General features: G+C 46.4%; 1 protein-coding gene across 1 annotated transcript in view; it reads left to right on the top strand.

Annotated features, from left to right (window-relative positions):
* Positions 1-514: 514 nt before the first annotated feature.
* Positions 515-25,216, top strand: part of SAD1 (Small nuclear ribonucleoprotein family protein) — a 48,850-nt gene continuing 24,148 nt past the window's right edge. The window contains exons 1-2 of the mRNA XM_087380548.1: positions 515-662; positions 793-916. Coding sequence (XP_087236674.1) covers positions 629-662; positions 793-916 — 158 coding nt within the window. The 5' untranslated portion in view covers positions 515-628. The remainder of the gene's footprint in view (positions 663-792; positions 917-25,216) is intronic.

The following is a 25,216-nucleotide window of genomic DNA, read 5'->3' on the forward strand; positions in this document are numbered from 1 at the left end:
TCTAGTATGCTAGAAGAGTTCTAAGGTATCTCAAGGGGTTAAGAACTCAAAATATGACAAATCAGTAAATCTAGATCTTTATGGTTTTACTGATGTAGATTGGGTTGGTAGTGTGGATGATGAAGTTGTACTAATGGTTCACCTTATCATGGCAGAGCAAGATACAACACATTGTCGTATTATATACTGAAGCATGATACAAAGGATCTACCAATGCTACATGTGAGACAATTTGGTCCAAAAGGTTACTAAAGAAAACTTGAGATTTTACGAGGAGATTAAACTCTACTCAAACAACATGGATAGGAAGCATATTAGGGTGGTTACAGACTAGAGAGACCCATGCTCGCCCATGGTGCATTGAATGCATCTGGGCGTGAGTTGGACGTGGACGGCAATCTTGAGAGTGCATGATCCGTGGGCGGTGCCGATGGTGCACTATTCTCTAAACAACCTTCACGAGTCCTTAACGGTGACACGGTCAAAATTAAAAAAGACCCTATTTTCAAATCCTTGATGCGACACTATAGTTGTTATAGAACCTCATTTGAATCTTGTTCTCATAGAAATCTGGTTCTCTGTAAGTGCATTGCGATCAATTCCTCCAACTTTCGGCCGATCGATCATCATGTCCCACAATCCTTCTCATCTTTTGCCCTCAGGTTTTTCTTCTTCATGTCCTTCTCAGTAGTCTGCAATGTAAATATATTTTGAGCTCAGACATTCTCGAAGTATTTTAGTGCGCAGGAGAGTGAGTGAGAGCAGTCTCTTATGGTCGTTTTTATCCCGCAGAGCTGATTGACCGTTGCATCGGCTCCAAGATTTGGGTAATCATGAAGGGTGACAAGGAACTGGTCGGTACTCTGAGGGGTTTTGACGTATACGTGAATATGGTTCTGGAGGACGTGACAGAATTGTGAGTTTTCATCTGTAGACATCCCGTCATGCTTACTGAAGTTTTTCTGCTTCTTAATTGCTTCATGGAGGAATGTTTATCACATTTCATGCAAACTATACTCGTGCTTTTCGCAGAAGTGTAAATAATTGTAACAATCATGCAACATAGTAAATAAACTTGCTTAACTGAGACTTGCTGAATTTTGTCTTGGAGCATGGAATCTGAGAACGTTCCTCGAGAGGTAGGAAAGCCTCCACTAGACCTCTCTTTGGTATGAGAGTCTGTTGCTTTTATTGCGGCCGGCGTTAGCCTTTTTCTACAGGTCACCTTTAATTTAGCGTTTCACGTACATTAATAAATGTGGACTCTAATAATAATTATCACGTCATACGTTAACGGTCATCAAGGATCGCCTCTGGGCATTAAACTAGGACCGATGAATTTCTTCTTATTTTAGTTTGCATGCTTGTAGCTCCTCAGTATAATGTGTGATATTAGGTGAGGCTAACTTGCAAGATTTTAAACACACTTGTAAACTTAGAAAAATGGTCCCAGGACTCACAAAAGTGCACACAATGAATAGGTGTTGCGTTAGCACATACGTCTTTTACGCATGCAGGGTTTTTTCATGTGGTAGCTTGATTGTCACCAGAAAGTTTTGACTATGGAAATTTTAGACAGATAATAGTTGTTGCAGAGGATCATAGCATTGGAAAGTCTTGATGTAAAAAATAATGCTTTACCATGACCTTGATCCTTCAAAATGTTGCCTGTGACCTTTAGGAACAGTGTGTTGAAGATCGCTTGGAGAGTATGCCAATTGGAAAAATAAATTGGCTTTCAAGAAGCTGAAAATGGTGTCAAGCATTACAGTCTGAATGCTTTTTTGATACTGCCTTGAACAGTGTTAGACCGTGTGCAAAGTTAGGATTACATATGATCTTGAAGAATGAGAACAAACTCAGGCCTTGATTTTTATGAAAGACAAGCCTATGGCATGAGCTTGGAGATTTATGATGTAAGGATTCATGTGGCCGCTGGGAAGTACCTAAGAATATAGGGTAGTTAAGGGTTTACTTGGGTCTGCCTCTTTTTACCAAAGCTTTAACGATTGTTAAAAGTGGAGCTGCCCTAACTCATTTCTTGAAGATAGATAAGCTTATCGAAAATGCTGAACGTCAGAGCAATTTGGAAAGCTCAAAATTGAATTAGTTACACTTCCGTTATTGGTACCGCCAGATTTCAGTTTACCATTTGTTGTAACAGTGGATGCCGGTGGAAATGGGCTGGGTGCACTATTAAAAAAAAGCAGTCGGGTCATTGGTTCATCTGAATATGACCCATGCCATGCATAAGAAGGAAATGCTAGCCATGGTACATGCCTTGAAGAAGTGGCTACATTATTCATAAGGTCAAATTTTGGTAAAAGGGATCCTCCTCTTCTGAAGAATCTTCTCAGTCAAAAACAATGGAATGATAAGCACAAAGGTGGCTACCTGTTGTCCAAGCTTTTGATTTCAATATTGCATATCTTCAGGGCAAATAAATTATGGCTGCAGATGGACTTTCATGGTTGTGGTGTTTTCAAATGCATGCCACTGTTTGATTGTCACAGCTCAAGAAGACCTTGGCACTGGTTATTTTCATCAACCTTACCTCAGAAAGATGGGCCCATGTAATGCACATGCTCTTTACCCAATTTCAATAATAAGGGCTAGCTGGATATTGGATTTGACAGCTGAATACATGAAGTACTTTTGTACTCCAAAGATCTGGCAAGATTTGTACTTTGAAGTACTTTGTACTCCAAAGATCTGGCAAGATTTGCAAAATACATATTGTTTGAACGGGATACCAGAATGTCCTGAAATAGGAAACGAACTACTGCAACAGGACTGCCTCAACTTTAACTAAATACCACTACCTTAGCCCAACAAGATAGTCCTAGAATGGACAGGATCAACTTTCTGAAATTGGGAGAAGGTTCAATGCAGAAAGTGATGGAAAGTACCTCTTAAAATTGGGGGAGAGAGGGAGAGAGAGAGAGAGTAAGTCATGGGCTGGACTTATAACAGGACTTGTGAGGGGCTGCACAAGGACAGGAAACAGTTAATTCCTTATTGAATTAAGCACGGACTGTGAGCTCTAGCTGTGAGAATCCGATTTGGCATGGTAACAGTGTATTCATCATTAGCTGACTACAAATGGGGGAGTCATACCTCTTATAGAAACTAGGGCAGGCTGAGTTACACTTTAGATATGGGATTGTACCCCAAACTGCCACGTGGCATCAGTTTAAAAGCCTCTAGTACAATTTACAAAATACAGTGCTAATTAAAAGGCTATCAAAGTACCACTTTTGTTACAGTCCTCCCCACCCATGAAACGAATTTGTCCTCAAATTCTGAGAAGTCACTGTAAGAGGAAAAGAAAACAGTGGAAAGAGTAGATGGTATGGGATCATATCCATGTAGCAATATTACTGCTCAAAGGCTCCCCAAATCCTGCTTCAACTGAGTAGATATGGATACTGCTCCACTATAGATGAGGGCTGCCAGCAGGATTCATCATCCGGAGGGCCCCTCCACTTGATGTAGTATTCCACATAGGATTTGTTCCTGAGTATATGGTCCCTGAAGTCGATGATTCTCTCTGAGTTATGTACTGAATCTGTCCCTCCTCATCCATAGGAGGTAAGTCCTCAAGTGCTTGTTCAGATGGGCCCAAGTACCTCCTCAAGAGTGAGACCTGGAATACATCATGAATCCTGGAAGGTGGAGGCAGCTCCAATTGGTAAGCCACTTCACCAACCCTCTTTAGCACTTTGGATGGACCATAATATCTATGTGCAAGCTTCCCTTAAGAGAGGCATATCTGGTCTTGTGGAGCCTGAGACACACATAATCCCCCTCCTCAAAGCAGAGTTCTCTTCTATGTGGATCTGCATACTGTTTCATACGAGCTTGGGTCTTAGTCATGTCCTTGCATTGGAGATTGGCTTGCAATCCTCAAACTGAAAACGATCAAGGAGCTGTCCAATATACTTGGACTGTGACATCATAATACCCCCCTCAATATGAGCAAACTGAATGCCCAAATAATAGTGCAGCTGTCCCATGTTTGACATTTCAAAAGCTTGCTGCAAATCAACCTTGAAAGCTGCAATATGCTGAGTATCAGGGCCAGTGATCAGCATGTCATCCACATATAAAATCAGCACTAAAAAATCAGATCCACTCCCACGGACATAAAGAGTGGGCTCTGTTGGGCTATTCTAAAAACCTAGGGATAGTAAGTGTGCATGAATTTTAGCATACCATGCCCTGGGGGCCTGCTTCAAACCATAAAGGGCTTTTCTCAGCCGGCATACCTTGTTTTCAAAGCCAACAACCTCAAAGCCAGGAGGTTGTGTCACATAAACTTCTTCCTACATAAAGCTGGTGCACTTGCCAATGGTAATGGGCTGCAATGGCAATGACACATCTGATAGTAGTAATCCTCGAAGTGGGAGCAAAGGTCTCCTCAAAGTCAATGCCTTGTTGTTGGGCATACCCTTTTGCAACAAGACGGGCTTTATGTCGATCTATGTTGCCATTAGATTTCCTTTTTAATTTGTAGACCCATCGGGTACCAATGGCATGCTTGCTAGGAGGTAGATCTACTAATTCCCATGTGTCATTTTTTGCAATAGATTTTAGCTCAGCTCTCATTGCATCCATCCACTCTTTGTTGTTGAAAGCATCTTTATGGCACAAAAGGCTCTTCATTGCAAGCTGTAGCAAGGAGTGCAAAATCAAGAAAGTGACCATGCATTTGTCTATTCCCTGATCTTGTCCGGGCAGCAAGAGGTTGATCTTGTTTGCTGTCCCTCAATGTGTCAAGAAGCCATCTGGGAACTTGCCTTTGCTGTCTATTGACAGCTCTTTCTTCAATCACTGCATCATGAATATTAGGATCATTTTGTGCTGGAAGAGGAACCTGCAAATCAGCATGGGTTGCTGGCTGATCATTGCTTGTTGGAGGGCTTGCAGGAGGCTCATGTTGCTGGTCAAAGTCCCCCCTTGAGGGAAGAAGAGGTAACCAAGAGTCAAAGGCATCAAACATGTCAACTTCTGGCTTAGCTTTGCAGTCCACAAGAGGAGAAGCTGAATGTTCAGTAAAGATTACATCTCTACTGACAATAATCTTCCCTGTATTTGGTTGGTACAACCGATATCCTCTGCTCTCTTGGCTGTAACCAATAAATATGCATTTGATTGCCTTATCATCAAGTTTATGTCTCAGCTGAGATGGTACATGTACATATGCAAGAGACCCAAAAACTCTCATGTGTGAAAGTGAAGGCTTCTTGCGTTTCCATGCTTCATAAGGTGTAACAATCCTCAATGCCCTTGTAGGTGATCTATTCAGCACATAGCTAGCACACATCAGTGCATCAAGCCAAAATTTATTGGGGAGGACTTGGCCTTAAGCATGCATCTGGCCATCTCCATAGTGGACCTGTTCTTTCGTTCAAGAACAGGATTATGTTGAGGAGTGTAAGGAGTAGTGCATGAGTGAACAATGCCCCATGAAGACAAAAATGCATCAAACTCCTTTGACATATACTCTTCCCCCCTATCTGTGTTGAGGGTGACAAGCTTGCATCCTAATTCATTCTCAACCATATTCAGCCACCTCTGAAAGCATGAGAACACTTCAGATTTGACTTTTAAAGCATATACCCAGCAATATCTTGTGAAGTCATCAATTAGAGTCATGAAATATTTGTACCCACCAATGGCATTTGTCCTCATTGGGCCACAGACATCACTGTGCACTAGCTGCAATTTCCTTTGTGAGAATTTTGGACAATCTTTTTGAAAAGGAAACTGATGCATCTTACCCAAAAGACAACCCTCACACACATGTTTGGAAACTGTGTGAGTTTGAGGTACATCATTTGCCATGCCCTGTGAATGTAACTTGGCAAGAGCTCTATAATTTAGATGACCAATTCTCTCATACCAAAGATGAGTTGCAGCAAGCTGTGAATCTGAAATAGCAAATGCTTCAATAGAAAGTGCAGTTGAGTGATAATCAAGGTGATAAAGCCCCTTTTTCAAAGTGCCAGTGAGAACTATGGCATTGCCATCACGAAGATCATATACTCCTCGAGGTGCATTTGCCAAGGAATGAAACAACTGTCTGCAAGAGGTTACGTGCTTGGAAGCACCACTATCAAAATACCAAGACTGAGCATCATTAGCAGAAAAGAATGCATCAACTTTGGAGGGATCAAAAGAGCAATGGACAGCCCATGCCCAATCATCCTGGAGAGCATGTGCATGTGAGGCATCTGCTGGCTCATGGGATTCAATTGCATGTGAGGCATTTACTTTCAATCCTGCTTTCTTCTTCTCCGAAGCAATGCGCTTCCCGCATTCTGAAATTTCATGCCTTGGCTTGTGACAATAGTTGCATCTTTTCTTCTTTGACTTATCTGCTGTATTTTGAGATACATTGGAGGAATTGCCACTGTTAGGCACATATTTAGGCTTGCCCATAGGCTTGGAAGCCTTGCCTTTTCCTTTTTGCTGTGAAGCAAATGCATGATCAGGAATAGTAGCTTGCGTATTAGCACGACTTTGCTCTTCTTGCAAAAGCAAAGTGACTAACTGATCAAATGAGTAGTGATCAGGATTTCCATTGGCTACAAGTCTAAGGGTTGTAGCAAACCCTTGATATGTGTTTGGCAGTCCATTCAATGTAGTGCTAACAAGCTGAGAATTAGGCACCACTTCATCAATATTTGCAAGTTGTCCATGAGGTCCTTGACCTTTGTTAAATATGTATCCATTGAGTCACTTTCTTGCATGCTGGGTTCCTGCAATTGTCTTCTTAAATATGCAACCCGTGCCTCATTGCGAACTTGATAAAGAGAAGCTAGCTTATCCCAAGCATCCTTAGCTGTCCTGCATGATTGGATGTGTGGAATAATGATTCTCTTGCATGATAAGGCAATACATGAGTGTGCATTTGCATCTTTGGAGTCCCATCTGATCTGATCTTGAGTAGGAGTAGTGACAAGAGTTTGAGGAAGAAGAGTCAGGAAGATTCCCCTCTAGAGGAGTGCTAGTAGTAGGGGCAGCCACTTGAGCATTGGCTGGCCTCAAATCAATACCTGAAACAATATTCCAAAAGTTTCTTGTAACAAGGATATGCTTCATAAAGTAGGACCACATAGGATAGTTGGTGCCATCCAACTTATCATCGTCACGGAGAATGCCAAACAAATCATTGTTGTTGCCAGCGATTGTAAAAAGCACAAGTAAAAGTGCATTGACCAAGTGATGCAAAAATAGCCTCAAGGCTTTCAATTGCAAATGTGACCAAATGAGAGCTGAATCAAAGGAAGATCACTGCAAATAGAAGCTAAGGCAAAAACCCCACAATCTGAAAGGTCAAAATGGTAAAAAAGAGGGCAAATGTGGAAAAGCCCCAAATTAAGTTGCAACTTTGCAAATGTGACCAAATGTCCTTTAATTTCTTGTCAATTTCACTGAAAACCACCAATTTCAGATCAAAGCAGGTAAATGTCACTGCTATTTGAGCATGTGGCAAAATCTCAAATTGAGAGAAAAAGTACCTGCAAATCTGCCAAAGGCCTTGTCCTTTGCAAAATTCAAGCTCAATGTAAAAAGCCCCAATTTCTAAAGGGCAAATTGCAGCAAAAGAAGCCAAATTAAGGAAAAGACCCCAAAAATTGCTGCAAATTGACAATTTGACGTCAAAGCACTCAAAAGCCCCAATTTTGTCGATGAATTTGGGCCAACAAATCGCAAATACTGCAAAAGCCCAAAAAATGTGACCGAAGGAGCAAATGTCACTGCAAAATCTGCAAATGTGACAACTGTCCTTAACAATATAACTACAAACCTGCAAATTTGAGCCAATGGGGTGCAAAGGTGAACAAAGAAATTTGCAAGTTGTACGGCGCCACACAAGCTGTGCGGATGAACGCCCAAATTTGATGCAAGTTAACGAAAATTGGCGCAGGCTTGTAAGGAAGATTAGCGCAGGGCTGTACGGAAGATTGGCGCAGGGCTGTCTGGAAGATTTGCAAGAATCGTACAAACTGTCTCATAGTTTGCGATGCAAAACGTAGATGACGTATGACGCCTCCATGGAGCTATGCAAAGGTGGGCAAGCAGAGGAGGGGAGGAAGCACCAGGAGCAAGAAGCTGCTCTGATACCACTGTAGGCTATGGAAGCGAAAGGATGCAAAGATTGGAGCAAGGAGTGAAAACCGTCACATCAACTATGAATGAAAATGAAAGTACAAAGTACAATAAAAGGGAACCCTAGGACATAGTGTCCTAGTGGTTCCACTAGTACTAGGTGTCATAAGACACTAAAAGTACTAGTTGACATAAGTGCCAATAACTAAAGCTACATGGCACATACCAGGGCCCAGAGGGCATCAATATGACCGGGAGAAGATGGCCTACACTAGGGACCTTCCCCTCTTTGTCCTCTATAAAGGGGCTAGCACTCAGCCCTAGAGGGTTGCCTCAAGGGCCGACCCCACATCCTCCATAAAGGGGCTGCTCTGCAGCTTCTATAGGGCTGCCTGACTGCCCATGAACAAGCCGCCTAGGAGGCCTTGACTGCCTGCCCTACAGGCCGACTGCACCTAGGCCCTATGGCCCTATGAGGTTGCCTACACAACCATAAGGGAGGTGTCGTCTTGCCCCAACCAGGCCAATAGTAGCGCCTAGGTGGCCGACCAACACGTCGGCCCACCTTTTCTTGCACATAGGCTCTTGGAGGTGTTGGACTGCTGCATATATGCTGCCCCACAGGTGGCCACACCAGCTAGGTGCCTCCATGTGAGCTTGGAGGAACCTCCCTACCCTATTCTACCCTCATAGGGAGTGGGCATACCCGCAACAAGGCCCTCTCTCTGGACTAGCCTAACCTCATGGGGATGGGCACACCCACAAGCACTGGCCCTTTCTCACTATGGTGACATCAGGAGACGTTGACCTCCAACACCCCCTCTCAGCTCTTGGATGGAACACAAATGCTAGGGAGTTGGGTGTGCGGCTGGAACAACTGGAGGAATCCGTCGTGTGATACTCCATCATTTTAGAACGCCACATGTACTGTCAAAGAAGCCCCCTCTTGGTGCGAACCGCCTTAGCACGATCACCGAAAACCTGGAACTGTTGCTCCTAGGCCACAGGTGCTAGGTACACTCCTCTGGTCCGGTCCTGATACAATGGGTCATCTCGTACAACAGTCCAATTTCTTGTGCTGGTACATCACTCCAACAGAAGGTATTGGAACAATAATCCAACCGATATTGCCCTTGGTGCAAGATCCGCTTCCCTGCATGGTCTGCTTCCCTGCAAGGTTTGCTTCCCTGCATGGGCACCTCTATTTCAGAGCTATGCACCCCCCTCTGAAGCCCCCTCTCAAGTCCAAATTGGTGCATTATTGCCAAATCGATGAACTTCAGTGGTCCAATCATAACGGGAATAGAACAGCTCACAATGACGCAAGTTAACGACAATTGGCGCAGGCTTGTAAGGAAGATTAGCGCAGGGCTGTACGGAAGATTGGCGCAGGCCTGTATGGAAGATTTGTAGGAATCGTACAAACTGTCTCACAGTTCACGATGCAAAACGTAGATGATGTATGACGCCTCCATGGAGCTATGGAAGGGTGGGCAAGCAGAGGAGGGGAGGAAGCACCAGGAGCAAGAAGCTACTCTAATATCACAGTAGGCTCACGGAAGCGAAAGGATGCAAAGATTGGAGCAAGGAGTGAAAGCCGTCACATCAACTATGAATGAAAATGAAAGTACAAAGGACAATAAAAGGGAACCCTAGGACATAGTGTCCTACTGTTCCACTAGTACTAGGTGTCATAAGACACTAAAAGTACTAGGTGACCTAAGTGCCACTAACTAAAGCTACATGGCGCATACCAGGGCCCAGAGGGCATCAATATGATGGGGAGAAGATGGCCTACACTAGGGACCGACCCCTCTCTGACCTCTCTAAAGGGGCTAGCACTTAGGCGTAGAGGGTTGCCTCAAGGGCCGACCACTGGGCTACTTGGCCGACCCCACATCTTGCATAAAGGGGCTGCGGTGCAGCTTCTATAGGGCTGCCTGACTGCCCATGAACAGGCCGCCTAGGAGGCCTTGACTGCTTGCCCTATAGGCCGACTGCACCTAGGCCCTATGGCCCTTCGAGGCTGCCTACACAACCATAAGGGAGTTGTCGTCTTGCCCCAACTAGGCCAATAGTAGTGCCTAGGTGGCCGACCAACAGGTCGGCCAACCTTTGCTTGCACATAGGCTCCTGGAGGTGCTGGACTGCTGCATATATGCTGCCCCATAGGTGGCCACACCAGCTAGGTCCCTCCATCTGAGCTTGGAGGAACCTCCCTACCCTATTCTACCCTCATAGGGGGTGGGCATACCCACAACAAGGCCCTCTCTCTGGACTAGCCTAACCTCATGGGGACGGGCACACCCACAAGCACTGGCCCTTTCTCACTATGGTGACATCAGGAGACGTTGACCTCCAACACCCCCTCTCAGCTCTTGGATGGAACACAAATGCTAGGGAGTTGGGTGTGCGGTTGGAACGACTGGAGGAATCCGTCGTGTGATACTCCATCGCTGAAGAATGCCACATGAACTGTCGAAGAAGCCCCCTCTTGGTGTGAATCGCCTTAGCACGATCACCAAAAACCCGGAACTGTTGCTCCTAGGCCACAGGCGCTAGGTACGCTCCTGTGGTCCGGTCCGGTCCTAATGCAATGGGTCATCTCGTACAACAGTCCAATTTTTGGTGCTGGTACATCACTCCAACAGAAGGTATTGGAACAATAATTCAACGGATATTGCCCCCGGTGCAAGGTCTGCTTCCGTGCATGGTCTGCTTCCCTGCATGGGCACCTGTATTTCAGAGCTATACAACCCCCCTCTGAAGCCCCCTCTCAAGTAGAAATTGGTGCACTGTTGCCAAATCGATGAAGTTCAGTGGTCCAATGATAACGGGAATAGAACAGCTCACAATGATGCAAGATAACGAAAATTGGCGCAGGCTTGTAAGGAAGATTAGCGCAGGGCTGTACGGAAGATTGGCGCAGGCCTGTATGGAAGATTTGTAGGAATCGTACAAACTGTCTCACAGTTCGCGATGCAAAACGTAGATGACGTATGATGCCTCCATGGAGCTATGCAAGGGTGGGCAAGCAGAGGAGGGGAGGAAGCACCAAGAGCAAGAAGCTGCTCTGATACCACTGTAGGCTCACGGAAGCGAAAGGATGCAAAGATTGGAGCAAGGAGTGAAAGCCGTCACATCAATAATAAAAGGGAACCCTAGGACATAGTGCCCTAGTGGTTCGACTAGTACTACGTGTCATAAGACACTAAAAGGACTAGGTGACCTAAGTGCCAATAACTAAAGCTACATGGCACATACCAGGTCCCAGAGGGCATCAATATGACCGGGAGAAGATGCCTACACTAGGGACCGCTGTCCTCTATAAAGGGGCTAGCACTCAGCCCTAGAGGGTTCCCTCAAGGGCCGACCATTGGGCTACCTGGCCGACCCCACATCTTGCATAAAGGGGCAGCTGTGCAGCTTCTATAGGGCTGCCTGACTGCCCATGAACAGGCCGCCTAGGAGGCCTTGACTGCTTGCCCTACAGGCCGACTGCACCTAGGCCCTATGGCCCTATGAGGCTGCCTACACAACCATAAGGGAGGTATCGTCTTGCCCCAACCAGGCCAATAGTAGCGCCTAGGTGGCCGACCAAGAGGTCGGCCCACCTTTGCTTGCACATAGGCTCCTGGAGGTGTTGGATTGCTGCATATATGCTGCCCCACAGGTGGCCACACCAGCTAGGTGCCTCCATGTGAGCTTGGAGGAACCTCCCTACCCTATTCTACCTTGATAGGGAGTGGGCATACCCGCAACAAGGCCCTCTCTTTGGACTAGCCTAACCTCATGGGGACGGGCACACCCACAAGCACTGGCCCTTTCTCACTATGGTGACATGAAGAGACGTTGACCTCCAACACCCCCTCTCAGCTCTTGGATGGAACACAAATGCTAGGGAGTTGGGTGTGCGGCTTGAACAACTGGAGGAATCCGTCGTGTGATACTCCATCGTTGAAGAACGCCACATGTACTGTCAAAGAAGCCCCCTCTTGGTGCGAACCGCCTTAGCATGTTCACCGAAAACGTGGAACTGTTGCTCCTAGGCCACAGGCGCTAGGTACACTCCTCTGGTCTGGTCCTGATTCAATGGGTCATCTCGTACAACTGTCCAATTTCTGGTGCTGGTACATCACTCCAACAGAAGGTATTGGAACAATAATCCAACGGATATTGCCCCCGGTGCAAGGTTTGCTTCCTTGCATGGGCATCTGTGTTTCAGAGCTATACAACCCCCCTCTCAAGTCCAAATTGGTGCACTGTTGCCAAATCGATGAACTTCAGTGGTCCAATCATAACGGGAATAAAACAGCTCACAATGATGCAAGTTAACGAAAATTGGCGCAGGCTTGTAAGGAAGATTATTGCAGGGCTGTACGGAAGATTGGCGTAGGGCTGTATGGAAGATTTGTAGGAATCGTAGAAACTGTCTCACAGTTCGCGATAGATGACGTATGACGCCTCCATGGAGCTATGCAAGCGTGGGCAAGCAGAGGAGGGGAGGAAGCACCAGGAGCAAGAAGCTGCTCTGATACCATTGTAGGCTCACGGAAGCGAAAGGATGCAAAGATTGGAGCAAGGAGTGAAGGCCGTCACATCAACTATGAATGAAAATGAAAGTACAAAGTACAATAAAAGGGAACCCTAGGACATAGTGTCCTAGTGGTTCCACTTGTACTAGGTGTGATAAGACACTAAAAGTACTAGGTGACCTAAGTGCCACTAACGAAAGCTACATGGCACATACCAGGGCCCAGAGGGCATCAATATGATTGGGAGAAGGTGGCCTACACTAGGGACCGACCCCTCTCTGTCCTCTATAAAGGGGCTAGCACTCAGCCCTAGAGGGTTGCCTCAAGGGCTGACCTTTGGGCTACCTGGCCGACCCCACATGCTGCATAAAGGGGCTGCTGTGCAGCTTCTATAGGGCTGCCTGACTGCCCATGAACAGGCCGCCTAGGAGGCCTTGACTGCCTGTCCTAGAGGCCGACTGGACTTAGGCCCTATGGTGCTATGAGGCTGCCTACACAACCATAAGGGAGGTGTCGTCTTGCCCCAACCAGGCCAATAGTAGCGCCTAGGTGGCCGACCAACAGGTCGACCCACCTTTGCTTGCACGTAGGCTCCTGGAGGTGCTGGATTGCTGCATATATGCTGCCCCACAGGTGGCCACACCGGCTAGGTGCCTCCATGTGAGCTTGGAGGAACCTCCCTACCCTATTCTACCCTCATAGGGGGTGGGCATACCCGCAACAAGGCCCTCTCTCTAGACTAGCCTAACCTCATGGGGACGCACACACCCAAAAAGCACTGGCCCTTTCTCACTATGGTGACATTAGGAGAACTCCAACACCCCCCCTCAGCTCTTGGATGGAACACAAACGCTAGGGAGTTGGGTGTGCCGCTGGAACAACTGGTGGAGGAATCCGTCGTGTGATACTCCATCGCTGAAGAGCGCCACATGAACTGTCGAAGAAGCCCCCTCTTGGTGCGAACCGCCTTAGCACGATCACCGAAAGCCTGGAACTGTTGCTCCTAGGCCACAGGCGCTAGGTACACTCCTCTGGTCCGGTCCTGATACAATGGGTCATCTCGTACAACAGTCCAATTTCTGGTGCTGGTACATCACTCCAACAGAAGGTATTGGAACAATAATCCAAGGGACATTGCCCCCGGTGCAAGGTCTGCTTCCCTGCATGGTCTGTTTCCCTGCAAGGTTTGCTTCCCTGCATGGGCACCTGTATTTCAGAGCTATACAACCCCCCTCTGAAGCCCCCTCTCAAGTCCAAATTGGTGCACTGTTGCCAAATCGATGAACTTCAGTGGTCCAATGATAACGGGAATAGAACAGCTCACAATGATGCAAGTTAGCGAAAATTGGCGCAGGCTTGTAGGGAAGATTAGCGCAGGGCTGTACGGAAGATTGGTGCAGGGCTGTATGGAAGATTTGTAGGAATCGTACAAACTGTCTCACAGTTCGCGATAGATGACGTATGACGCCTCCATGGAGCTATGTAAGGGTGGGCAAGCAGAGGAGGGGAGGAAGCACCAGGAGCAAGAAGCTGCTCTGATACCACTGTAGGCTCACGGAAGTGAAAGGATGCGAAGATTGGAGCAAGGAGTGAAAGCCGTCACATCAACTATGAATGACAATGAAAGTACAAAGTACAATAAAAGGGAACCCTAGGACATAGTGTCCTAGTGGTTCCACTAGTACTAGGTGTCATAAGACACTAAAAGTACTAGGTGACCTAAGTGCCAATAACTAAAGCTACATGGCACATACCAAGGCCCAGAGGGCATCAATGTGACTGGGAGAAGATGGCCTACACTAGGGACCGCTGTCCGCTATAAAGGGGCTAGCACTCAGCCCTAGAGGGTTGCCTCAAGGGCTGACCACTGGGCTACCTGGCCGACCCCACATCCTGCATAAAGGGGCTGCTGTGCAGCTTCTATAGGGCTGCCTGACTGCCCATGAACAGGCCGCCTAGGAGGCCTTGACTGCCTGCCCTACAGGCCGACTGCACCTCAGCCCTATGGCCCTATGAGGCTGCCTACACAACCATAAGGGAGGTGTCGTCTTGCCCCAACCAGGCCAATAGTAGCGCCTAGGTGGCCGACCAACAGGTCAGCCCACGTTTGCTTGTACATAGGCTCCTGGAGGTGCTGGACTGCTGCATATATGCTGCCCCACAGGTGGCCACACCAGCTAGGTGCCTCCATGTGAGCTTGGAGGAACCTCCCTACCCTATTCTACCCTCATAAGGAGTGGGCATACCCGCAACAAGGCCCTCTCTCTGGACTAGCCTAACCTCATGGGGACGGGCACACCCACAAGCACTGGCCCTTTCTCACTATGGTGACATCAAGAGATGTTGACCTCCAACAACCCCTCTCAGCTCTTGGATGGAACACAAACGCTAGGGAGTTGGGTGTGCGGCTGGAACAACTGGAGGAATCCGTCGTGTGATACTCCATCGTTGAAGAACGCCACATGTACTGTCAAAGAAGCCCCCTCTTGGTGTGAACCGCCTTAGTACGATCACCGAAAACGTGGAATTGTTGCTTCTAGGCCACAGGCGCTAGGTACACTCCTTTGGTCCAGTCCTGATACAATGGGTCATCTCGCACACCAGTCCAATTTCTGGTGCTGGTGCATCACTGCAACAGAAGGTATTGGAACGATAATCCAACGGATATTGCCCCCGGTGCAAGGTCTGCTTCCCTGCGTGGTCTGCTTCCCTGCAAGGTTTGCTTCCCTGCATGGGCTCCTGTATCTCAGAGCTATACAACCCCCCTCTGAAGCCCCCTCTCAAGTCCAAATTGGTGAACTGTTGCCAAATCGATGAACTTCAGTGGTCCAATGATAACGGGAATAGAACAGCTCACAAGGATCAATCAACTGTGTCTGGATTCCCGCACTGGCAATGTGTTGACCCATCCGGATCTGCAGCAGCTCATCAACCAATAGTTGCAACAGAACACTAGGAGACCCCTCTGGATTTGCCATGTCATAATGTCCAAACAAAATACATACTGGTAAGGGACTGCCACCTGAGTCAAGCGGGAACAACTCCTCATGGCTCGAGGTCCTGCTTGAAAGCCTACCTCGATCAATGACTCCCTTCCCCCTGCACCTGATTGGTGGGTCCCGTTGCCACAAACAAGCAAGAAATCCTTCATCTGGATCCGGAAAGCCTGCTGGCAGTGCATCCTGCTTCGTGTTACAAGAAGGATGGAGTATATGTCGTAGCGGCGGTAACACTTATTATTCCCCTCATCGTTCCTTTGAGGACACTGTCGCCAGTAATGACCTTTCTGGCCACATCGGTTACACGTACGGTACGCCTTGAGTGCTTCTCATTCCTCAGCTGTTAACTGCTTTCTGCCTTTTTGCTTAGCTGCCAAATCCTCATATTGACTCTCATAGGTTCGATCTACAAAGCGGTCCTCCTCGTCAAGCACCATCAGGACCAGTTCCTCCTAGGTCAACGCATTCATCCTTTTACTTGTTATCAAGAAGGAGTAGAAGAGAGGATAATTGGGACAAGAGAGTTATAGCCATGTCCTCGGACAAGATCTCCTTCCTTGCTTGGAGGATCTCCTGCTGAAGTTCTTGTAACGTGTTGATGTGTGAGGACTTCTTGGGATCCAACAAACGCATTTGGACTTCGAGGGAAACCCTTTTCATGGAAGAGGTTCAATTATATAGGGATGCCAAGTGCTCCCATATACTCTTGGCCACCGTCATGTGCTTTACGCGATTAATCACCTGAGGAGTATAGTTAACAAATGACCTTACCCTTGCATTGACATGGTCCTAGAGATGAGACATGGACTCGGCCTCCTTTTGCTCCAGGATGCCAAGATTGGACGCAAAGGGATCGGATCTGGCAACTCCTATCAATATAAAATCTGCCAAATCATATGATTGTAACATAGACTCCATCATCACCTGTCAGACTCCGTAATTGAGCCCATCCAATTGACGGTCAATAGGGAACGTGGGCAAAACTGGGATTTTTGTCTTGTCCTCTGCCATCTCGGACAAAGTCGCCTTGTCGGAATGAAGAGAGAGCTGAACTGAAAGAGAAGGTGGATGGGATAGATGGGGACAGAAGGTTGAAGAAAGGAGACGGTTGGAGAAGAGGATGAAGGGGCTGACAGCCCAATGTACCTTCACTCCTTGCTATCCGTCCCTCGGGAACACCTCGTTTGTGATCTGAAAACACCCTTCAATGTCACCCCTTGTGGGGCACCTGAACAGTCCACTCCTTGCACACGCTCCTCCTCAAAGACGCCTCCGAACAGCACCCCAAACCTCCTCTCTGCGTGCTGGCTCAACACTCCCGCAGTGGAATCTGAACAAAGTGAGAGAGGGAGAGCACACACACTGATACACACTGCTGAAAGGGAGAGAAAACAAGAGATGACTGCAATGGATCTTAGGGGAAACCCCCAGAACTGCAGGGCAAAACCTCTACTGTATAGATGCTCAAGAGAGGTACAAGAGGTGCTCAACTGCTGCACTCCGAGAGTGGAAGAACTGCTCCGCACGCCTGCTCCAAGGAATGGAAAACAAGGAGTGAGGGGGGGCCTTTATAGGGCCCCTCACCCTCCTCCAGTTGGCTGCAGCATGGAGGCCGACTCATGCTCTACAGGGCCGACTCAGCCCTATGGGACTGACCCTCCTCTGCCCTCTATAAAGGGGCTGGCACTCAGCCCTAGAGGGCTGCCTCAAGGGCCGACCACTGGTGGGCCACCTGGCTGACTTCACACCCTGCATAAAGGGGCTGCTGTGCAGCCTCTATAGGGCTGCCTGACTGCCCATGAGCAGGTTGCCTAGGAGGCCGACTGCCTGCCCTACAGGCCGTCGCTGTCGATGGTCTAGAATACGCTCAGGAATAAGGAGAACATAATCATCTTCGATTTCTGGGACATAGTCACCTGCAAGAGGAACTGCTTCATCACTTGGAATATATGTCTTTAACCAAGAAATATGAAATGTCGGATCGATTTTACCCCATGATGGTGGTAATTCCAATTTGTAACTTAAAGGTGAATTTTTCTTGATGATCTAGAAAGGTCCATAGTATCTTAGTCGCAACTTAGGAAACATAGACTTGACTGTCTTGTAGCGATGTGAGACTACAAATAACAGCACCATGTCACCAGTTTCAAATTCAAGGTGACGCCTATCTTTGTTGGCGGACCGTTGATACTGCTCTCGTGCTTTTCGCATATGATCCCTGACTTGGAGTAGAATATCTTGCATTTCTTGAACCCGTTTATCAGCTAGGGCCACTTGATGTTGAAGTACAAAATTCGTTGGTACAATTGGAGTGTCCATAAGCTGCTTGGAATGGAGTCATGTTGATGGCACTATGGAAAGAGTTATTATAAGCAAACTCGAGGAGTGGCAAATGCTCTTCCCAAGCTGCTAAGCGTGACTGAATATAATGTTGGAGCATTTCTTCGAGAACTTGGTTGACTCTTTAAGTCTGGCCATCTGATTCTGGGTGGTAGGCTGAACTGAACAGTAGAGTTGTGCCCAAAGATTCAAACAGAGAAATTCAAAAGTGATTGGTAAACTTAGGATCTCTGTCGGAGACGATGTTCTTGGGCAATCCATGGTGTCAAAAGATATGTTGTATGAAGAGTTTGGCGATGTCCGGAGCTTGTGCACTGCTTTTGCAAGCAACAAAGTGTGCCATTTTGGACAAGCGATCAACAATTACCATAATCTGAGTGTTACCTTTGGATGATCGTGGTAGTGTTGTAATAAAATCCATGGAAATAACTTTCCCACCTTTCAGTTGGAACTGAAAGAGGCTGAAGAAGTCCTACTGGAAGTCGTCGGCTTGCTTTCATTTGTTGACAAGATAAGCAAGACGTAACCATTTTGATGACGTTGCTTTTCATATGAGGCCAGTAGTATATTGCACTGAGTAACCTGTAAGTCTTGTCGATGCCTGGATGGGCAGCATAAGGAACTACGTGATGCTCTTTTAACAAAAGACGTCGAACATCCTTGTCATGTGGTACACAGACGCGATGTTGACAATACAGAAGGTCATCCTTATAAGAATAGGATGAGAAGATCTTCTGTTCGGAAGTAGAAGGTTGATCTTTCGAAAGAACTTGTACTGCTGTGCCGAAGACTTTATCATTGAGATACTTCCCTTTGAACAAATTCGGAACATCCACAGAAAATGTAGAGATTACCATAGCTGATGCTAGAGTTAACCTGCTGAGAGCATTTGCAACTACATTGCGTAGTCTTGGAATGTACTCAATGGACTTGTGAAAGTTGGCCAGAAACTCAACCTAGCATGCTTGACGAGGGTTCATTACTGGCTGAGTAAAGATATACTTTAGAGAGTGATGGTTTGTCTTTACCATCGAGTCGGCTCCCATGAGATAATGTTTCCAAGAGCGTAAGCATGTACAATGGCAAGAAACTCCTTATCATAAACCGGGTATCTGGTTTGGATATTGGAATGCTTATGGCTGTCAAAAGCAATAGCCCTGCCTTCTTGTATCAAGATTGCTCCTGTCAAAAGCAATAACCTTGCCTTCTTGTATCAAGATTGCTCTTGTAGCGATGTCGGAAGTGTCGGTCATGACCTCAAACGGAAGGTTTGGGTCAGCAATAGCCATAACAGGTGTGGTAGTGAGTGCTTGCTTGAGTTGTTGGAAACTATACTCTGTTTCGGGAAGCCACTGGAACACTGCCGTGCTTTTCAATAATTCGGACATCGGAGTTGCAATCTCGGAAAACTGATAGACCTTTGTATGGTAGAAGTTTGCCAATCCGAGAAAAGAGCGGACATCATCAATGTTCTTAGAAGTAGGCCAGTTTCGAATTACCTCGACCTTCTTGGGATCCACAGAGATGCCTTGGGCTGAAATAACATGTCCCAAATATTCGAGTTGGGTTTTGAAGAACTCACTCTTCTCAATGTTGATGTCGAGAGAATTTACACGGAGAACTTCAAAAACTTGGTGAAGATGTTGTTTGTGCTCATGTAAGGATCTGCTGAAAACGAGGATGTCATCGAGGTAATGATGACGAACTTATCGAGGAAAGGCCTGAAGATGTCGTTCATTAGTGTCATGAATGTGGCCGGGGCATTGTTTAACCCAAAAGGCATGATCAAACATTCATAGTGTCCATACTTTGTTCGAAAAGTTGTCTTGTACTGATCGCCTTCTCGTATGCAGATTTGATGATAACCTGAACGAAGATCAATCTTTGAAAATTGTGTCGCGTGCAGAAGTTGATCGAAAAGGTCATCAATGCGAGGCAATGGATACTTGTTTTTGATAGTGAGCTTGTTGGGCTCGATAGTCGATGTAGAGGCGCATTGACTTATTCTTTTTTCCACAAGTAGTATAGGAGATCTGAAAAGGTTGCGACTAGGCCGAATGTGACCTTTGTAAAGTAGTTCGGTCACCTGTCTTTGGATTTCTTCATTTTGAGTGTAAGAAACCCGATAAGGAGGTTTCGACGGTGGATTACTGCCGGGAATAAGTTCGATTGGATGATCCACTGGTCGTCGAGGTGGTAACTGCTTTGGCAATTCCTGTGGGAAAATATCAAGGTAACTGGAAAAAGGGTTGGTTGAGGTACTCAGGAGGATCCTTTGTCGGTGTCTCCTCAACTGCCGTAACCAACATAAGTGAAGTCTTTACTTGACGAACCCACTTCTTTACTTGTAAGGCGGAGGCAACTGGAGTTGAAGGAGAGTCCCTAGATGATAAGTTTTCCTTGGTGGACAAACTGGATAGTATGGCTGCGAAAATTGATTGATGGATCATAGTCGTAGAGCCATTGTTGTCCGAGGATGACATCGTACCAAGAAAGAGGCATGATGTCAAAATTCAACTTGTCGGTATAATGTTGGATGCGAAAGGACAGGTTTTTGACCCTGGTGTTGCACAAGAAGGTAGTTCCATTTGTGAGTTCGATCTGATAGTCCATGGGACTAGGACTGGTGGTCAATTGAAGTCTTTCGACCATAGAACTAGCTAGGAAAGTATGAGAGCAGCCACTGTCGATGAGGATAGTGACCGTTGTTCCATGAATCGATCCTTGGACGCAAAGTACTTGAGTGGCCAGGGAAGGTTCGGGGTTGTTGGCAAGGCTCATATGGATTGTATATGCCATTTGAACAGCTTTGCCTTTCTTGTCTTGTGCAGGGGTAGCATCTTCAATCTGGGAAGTGCTGGGTTCCATATCGGAATTTTGCTTTGGTCTCTTTGGACCATCGAACCATCTATGGACGCCAGTGCAGATGGTACAGAGTCCTTTTGTGCTAGAGGTGTTCTTCTTGTCAGTTTGTGTTGGTGATGACGGTCATGATTTTGTGAAGACGAAGAGGCACGATCTTTAGAGGAGTGCTTCTGTTAGGATCCAACATACGATTTCTGAGACTCGTTGGGATCTTGAGACTGTCGAGGATCTTGATTACCCGAGTTTTTTCTAAACTTTGAGTTATCATGAGGACGAGCACCCTTGCCGATGTAGAGTTATGTGATTTGTTAGAACCCTGCTTCCCTGTGTTTTGGAAATCTGTAATGCGCTTTGCGTAAGCAATAGCGCTAGCAGTGGTGGTGATGTTTGCTTTGAGGACATCAATGCGTAACGAGGGATTTAGGCTTGAGATGAAAGCATGGAGGCAATCATCATCAGTCAAACCATCAATCTCCAGCACCAATGTGGTGAACTGGGAGATGTAGGAAGACAGGGAGCCCGTTTGCTCCAACTGTCGAAGTTTTGAGCGTGCTTGGAAGTTCGCATTGGCAAGTATGAACTCCTTACGGAGCACGTGTCCAAAACGTTCCCAGGTTAACACACTTTTGCCGTCCTTTAAGCGTTGTTGCCACCAAAGAAAAGCTGTATCCTTGAGGAGGGACGCTGCCAAGGTAATCTTCTTGCCTTCAGTGATGTCGACAGTATCAAAATACATGCGCATTTTGGTGAGCCATTGGTCAACTGTTCGGCGATTGCGTTGACCAGTGTAGGCTTCCGGTAGTTTTATGTCAAGTCTTTTAGTTTTGTAATCTTGAAGTAAGCGGTAGAGGGTACAAAGTTCAATGTTTTCTACCTCTGGTGGAATCTGGTCCACATAGTCGCCGAGTGGCATCACGTCATCCTCTGTATGTGTGGTACTGCGAGAATCCAACAACCTTTTGAACCAAATCGGAAATGTTGTCTTGAAGTTGAGAAATTTGAAGTTGAAGTAATGCTTCGCGATGTGTATTTACTTCACGTGTCTTTTTTGGATTAGAGTTGCTTATCTCCGGAGAGGTTGGACGCGAGCGGTTCGACATGTCTGAGGTCCCTGTGAGAAGAGCACGAGACTGCGCTCTAGTTTGTACCATTCCTGGAGGAAGATCCGGGCTGCTTCTTGAGATTGCTCATGTTGGATGGGGCAGGTGAGGCAGGATGGAACCACCCGTGGAAATATGGCAAAGGAGGTCTTGAAGGAGGTAACATTGGTGATGCCGAAATGGGTGTTACTGCTTGTGAGAGGACAGGAGTTGGTTGCAAAGTCCACGGATCTGAGAAAGGGTAAGGAGCTGTTGTCGGAAAAGGAGGATATCTAGGAGAAGGAGTGCCTTCAGAGTGTAAATACTGTCTTGGGGAAGGTGAAACTTGCTTAGGAGGATATCTGGGAGCTGAAGGAGGTGGAGAGTACCCTGCTAATGCTGAAGTTAAGGGGTAAAAGTCTCTCCAAAGGTGGACAACGAACTCGTGTGGAATATCGGGTTCTGGGTATCTACGTGTCGCGTGAAACACAACCTGGACTGTGCTGAGGAAGTAGTGTAATTGAGGTGCCTCACGCAGAAGATATAGGATGTGGTCCAAGTCACTGGAAGGGCACGCGACACAAAAGACCCACCATGCAAACTGAACACGATATTGAGTGATAGGTGATGCTTGGGGTGACCTTGAAGGTACTGATGCATTACCAAGGGTTTCCATGTTTTAAAGAAAGGGCTTCCATTTGCTGCAATTTGATCATGAGCAGCAAATATCAATATGAAAGAGAATCCTTTGAAAAAGAGAATGAAAAGAATCCACCTAGCATAGAGCAGTTTTGCCAATTAGTTGCATAGCAAGGCCTGAAAATCTTGTGTCTGGAGGTCCATCGATTGATTGTGCAAGTCCACGTTGAATGGTGAACCAGAAAGAGGAGTTGGACGAGACTTTCAAGGTGATTGAGGCGACTTGCAGAAGAGGGCGGATTGCGTGGAACCTGGGGCTATCTCCTGTGTTGAATTTGTGCTATGTGCTGCGTACAGTCTGAGAGCAGGGCCTAGCCTGTTTGTGCGTGATTGGTAAGGCAGCAAAAGCGGATGTTCATGGGCAAACTGGCATGAGAAAATCAGCGAGAGTCAGGCTGGTCTGGTGGTGAGAGATAGGCATCAAGGGTTGCGAATTGCAGGCATGTATGGCGGGATGAGTAGGAGAGAAACTTGTGTTGCAACCTGCTCCAATAGATGTAGGATCTAGGTTCGGGGCTGACACTACTTGTCCTGGTTGTTACATGGCAGTTGAGTCAGTACAACATTGCCTTTGGGAGTGCAGACAAGCGAGGACGATTTGGAAAGGAGGATTTTCAGCATCTTTCATACAGCACCTTTCTATATGACCTGGGGTTCTCTCTTACTGGCCCATAGGTGTTTTTCGAGGGACATGATCCAGATCCAACTTTCATTGTACGGCGACATTCAGTTGAGTCTTGTTCCCTCCAGGACGTTCCCCACACTCCTTTCAGAGCTACTCATGCCTCAGTAGACACGTCTTGGGAGATTTTGGCTAGCATTGCAGCTTGGCATATTTGGAGAGCCAGGTGTATAGAGGTGATGGAGGGTATCCAGGTTCACCCTTCCCAGACTATGGCCAGTATGTGGACTGACACAGTACACACTCTGATGGCCATTTGGGCGAGCATGCAGGGATCCTCCAGAGCAGCCACTGCTAGGAGAGTTACTTTTTTCAGAGTTTAGAGGGGATCTCCTTTCTTCTCTGAGTTTCCTTCAGGGTTGATTTTCAGCCTTCGCCTTGGTCTTTATTAGCTCACTTTGAGCTGTTTTTTCTTCATGCATTGCATGATGTACTCCTGCATTTGAGCTTGCTCTCGCGGTTTTCATTCATACTTAATGTAGTAATTTTCTTGAAAAAAAGAAGAAGAAAGGAGACTGAAATAGCAGAGAACAAGGAATATTTGTATTGCTTGAGTGTCTGTAGTGTGCCATCCATACAGTTGGGCCTCTCTTATATGAGAGTAAAGAGTCACACATGAAAAGGTGTGTACTCCAAAGTCTATGTGCATGAAGAGGTGTGTATCCCTTGTGAAGGGTGTGACTTGATGAGAGGGTACATTACAATGGTAGTGTCTCTTCAATAGAATGTGTCTCTTGTGAAGGGTTGTGCCTCATAGGAAGTGTCCTGTCGAAAGGGCAAACCCTTCCACAAGTGTCCATTCATCAAACCATCAATAAGTCTATGGTATAGAGAAAGGAATACGTCACAGATCTTGACATTTGGGGTTTTACTCCATAGAATGCAACAAATCATCAAATTTTCCTGCGTTAGCATTCAGGGCCAGAATGCAGATTCAAACCAGAATTTTCACAATCATACCTTAAGGCTTTTAATCAGCATGGCAAGACGATCAGTTTGATGGAAAAAAAATTCAATTATGAGAACTTTGGATTTTCGATCCCCTAGGAGGCTGATACGTGGCATCCAGTGATTGGAACAACTTGCCGCAACAGAATTTGGCTGAGAGGTGTGCTATCGGCTCAAGAACACATGCTCCGTTTTTGGAGTAGAAGGCATGAAAACTTCCCACAATTTCCCATGATTTTGTGCTCTGATACCAATGCAACAGGACTGCCTCTAACTTTTATTAAATACCACTAATTTAGCCCAACAAGACAGCCCTAGAATGGACAGGATCAACATGCACTTGCCTAGGTTAGGTTTATCCATTTAGAAACAGGAAATGTACTTGGCAGAAGGTTCAATGCAAAAAGAAGGGTCAATGCAAAAAGTAATAGGAAAGTACCTCTTATAATTTGGGGAGAGAGGGAGAGAGAGAGTAAGTCATGTGCTGGACTTACAACAGAACTTGTGCGGGGCTGCAAAAGGACAGGAAACAGTTAATTCCTTATTGAATTCAGTATGGAGCTGTGAGAATCCAATTTGGCATAGTAATAGTGTATTCCTCATTAGCTGAGTACAAATGGGGGAGCCATGCCTCTTATAGAAACTAGGGTAGGCTGATTTACAAATTTAGTTATGGGATTGTACCCCAAACTGCTACATGGCATCAGTTTAAAAGCCTCTAGTACAAAGTACAAAGTACAATGCTAATTAAAAGGTTACCAAAGTACCACTTTTGTTACAACTACATTCATTTCCTATTTCAGGACATTCTGGTATCCTGAAGATGCTCTAAGAAGTTTGGTTCAAATCGATATTGGAGGACATGGAAGTTCTTTAGGAGGAGGTGATAGGTTCCAGTTTGAATGTAGCATGACCTTGGATGGTCGGCGGTAGAAAGTCGTTAGAGAGACC

The sequence above is a fragment of the Dipteris shenzhenensis genome, chromosome 10, assembly GCF_047967505.1.
Source record: "Dipteris shenzhenensis isolate YYH24624 ecotype China chromosome 10, Dip_SZ_1.0, whole genome shotgun sequence".
In the NCBI taxonomy this organism is placed as follows: Eukaryota; Viridiplantae; Streptophyta; class Polypodiopsida; order Gleicheniales; family Dipteridaceae; genus Dipteris; species Dipteris shenzhenensis.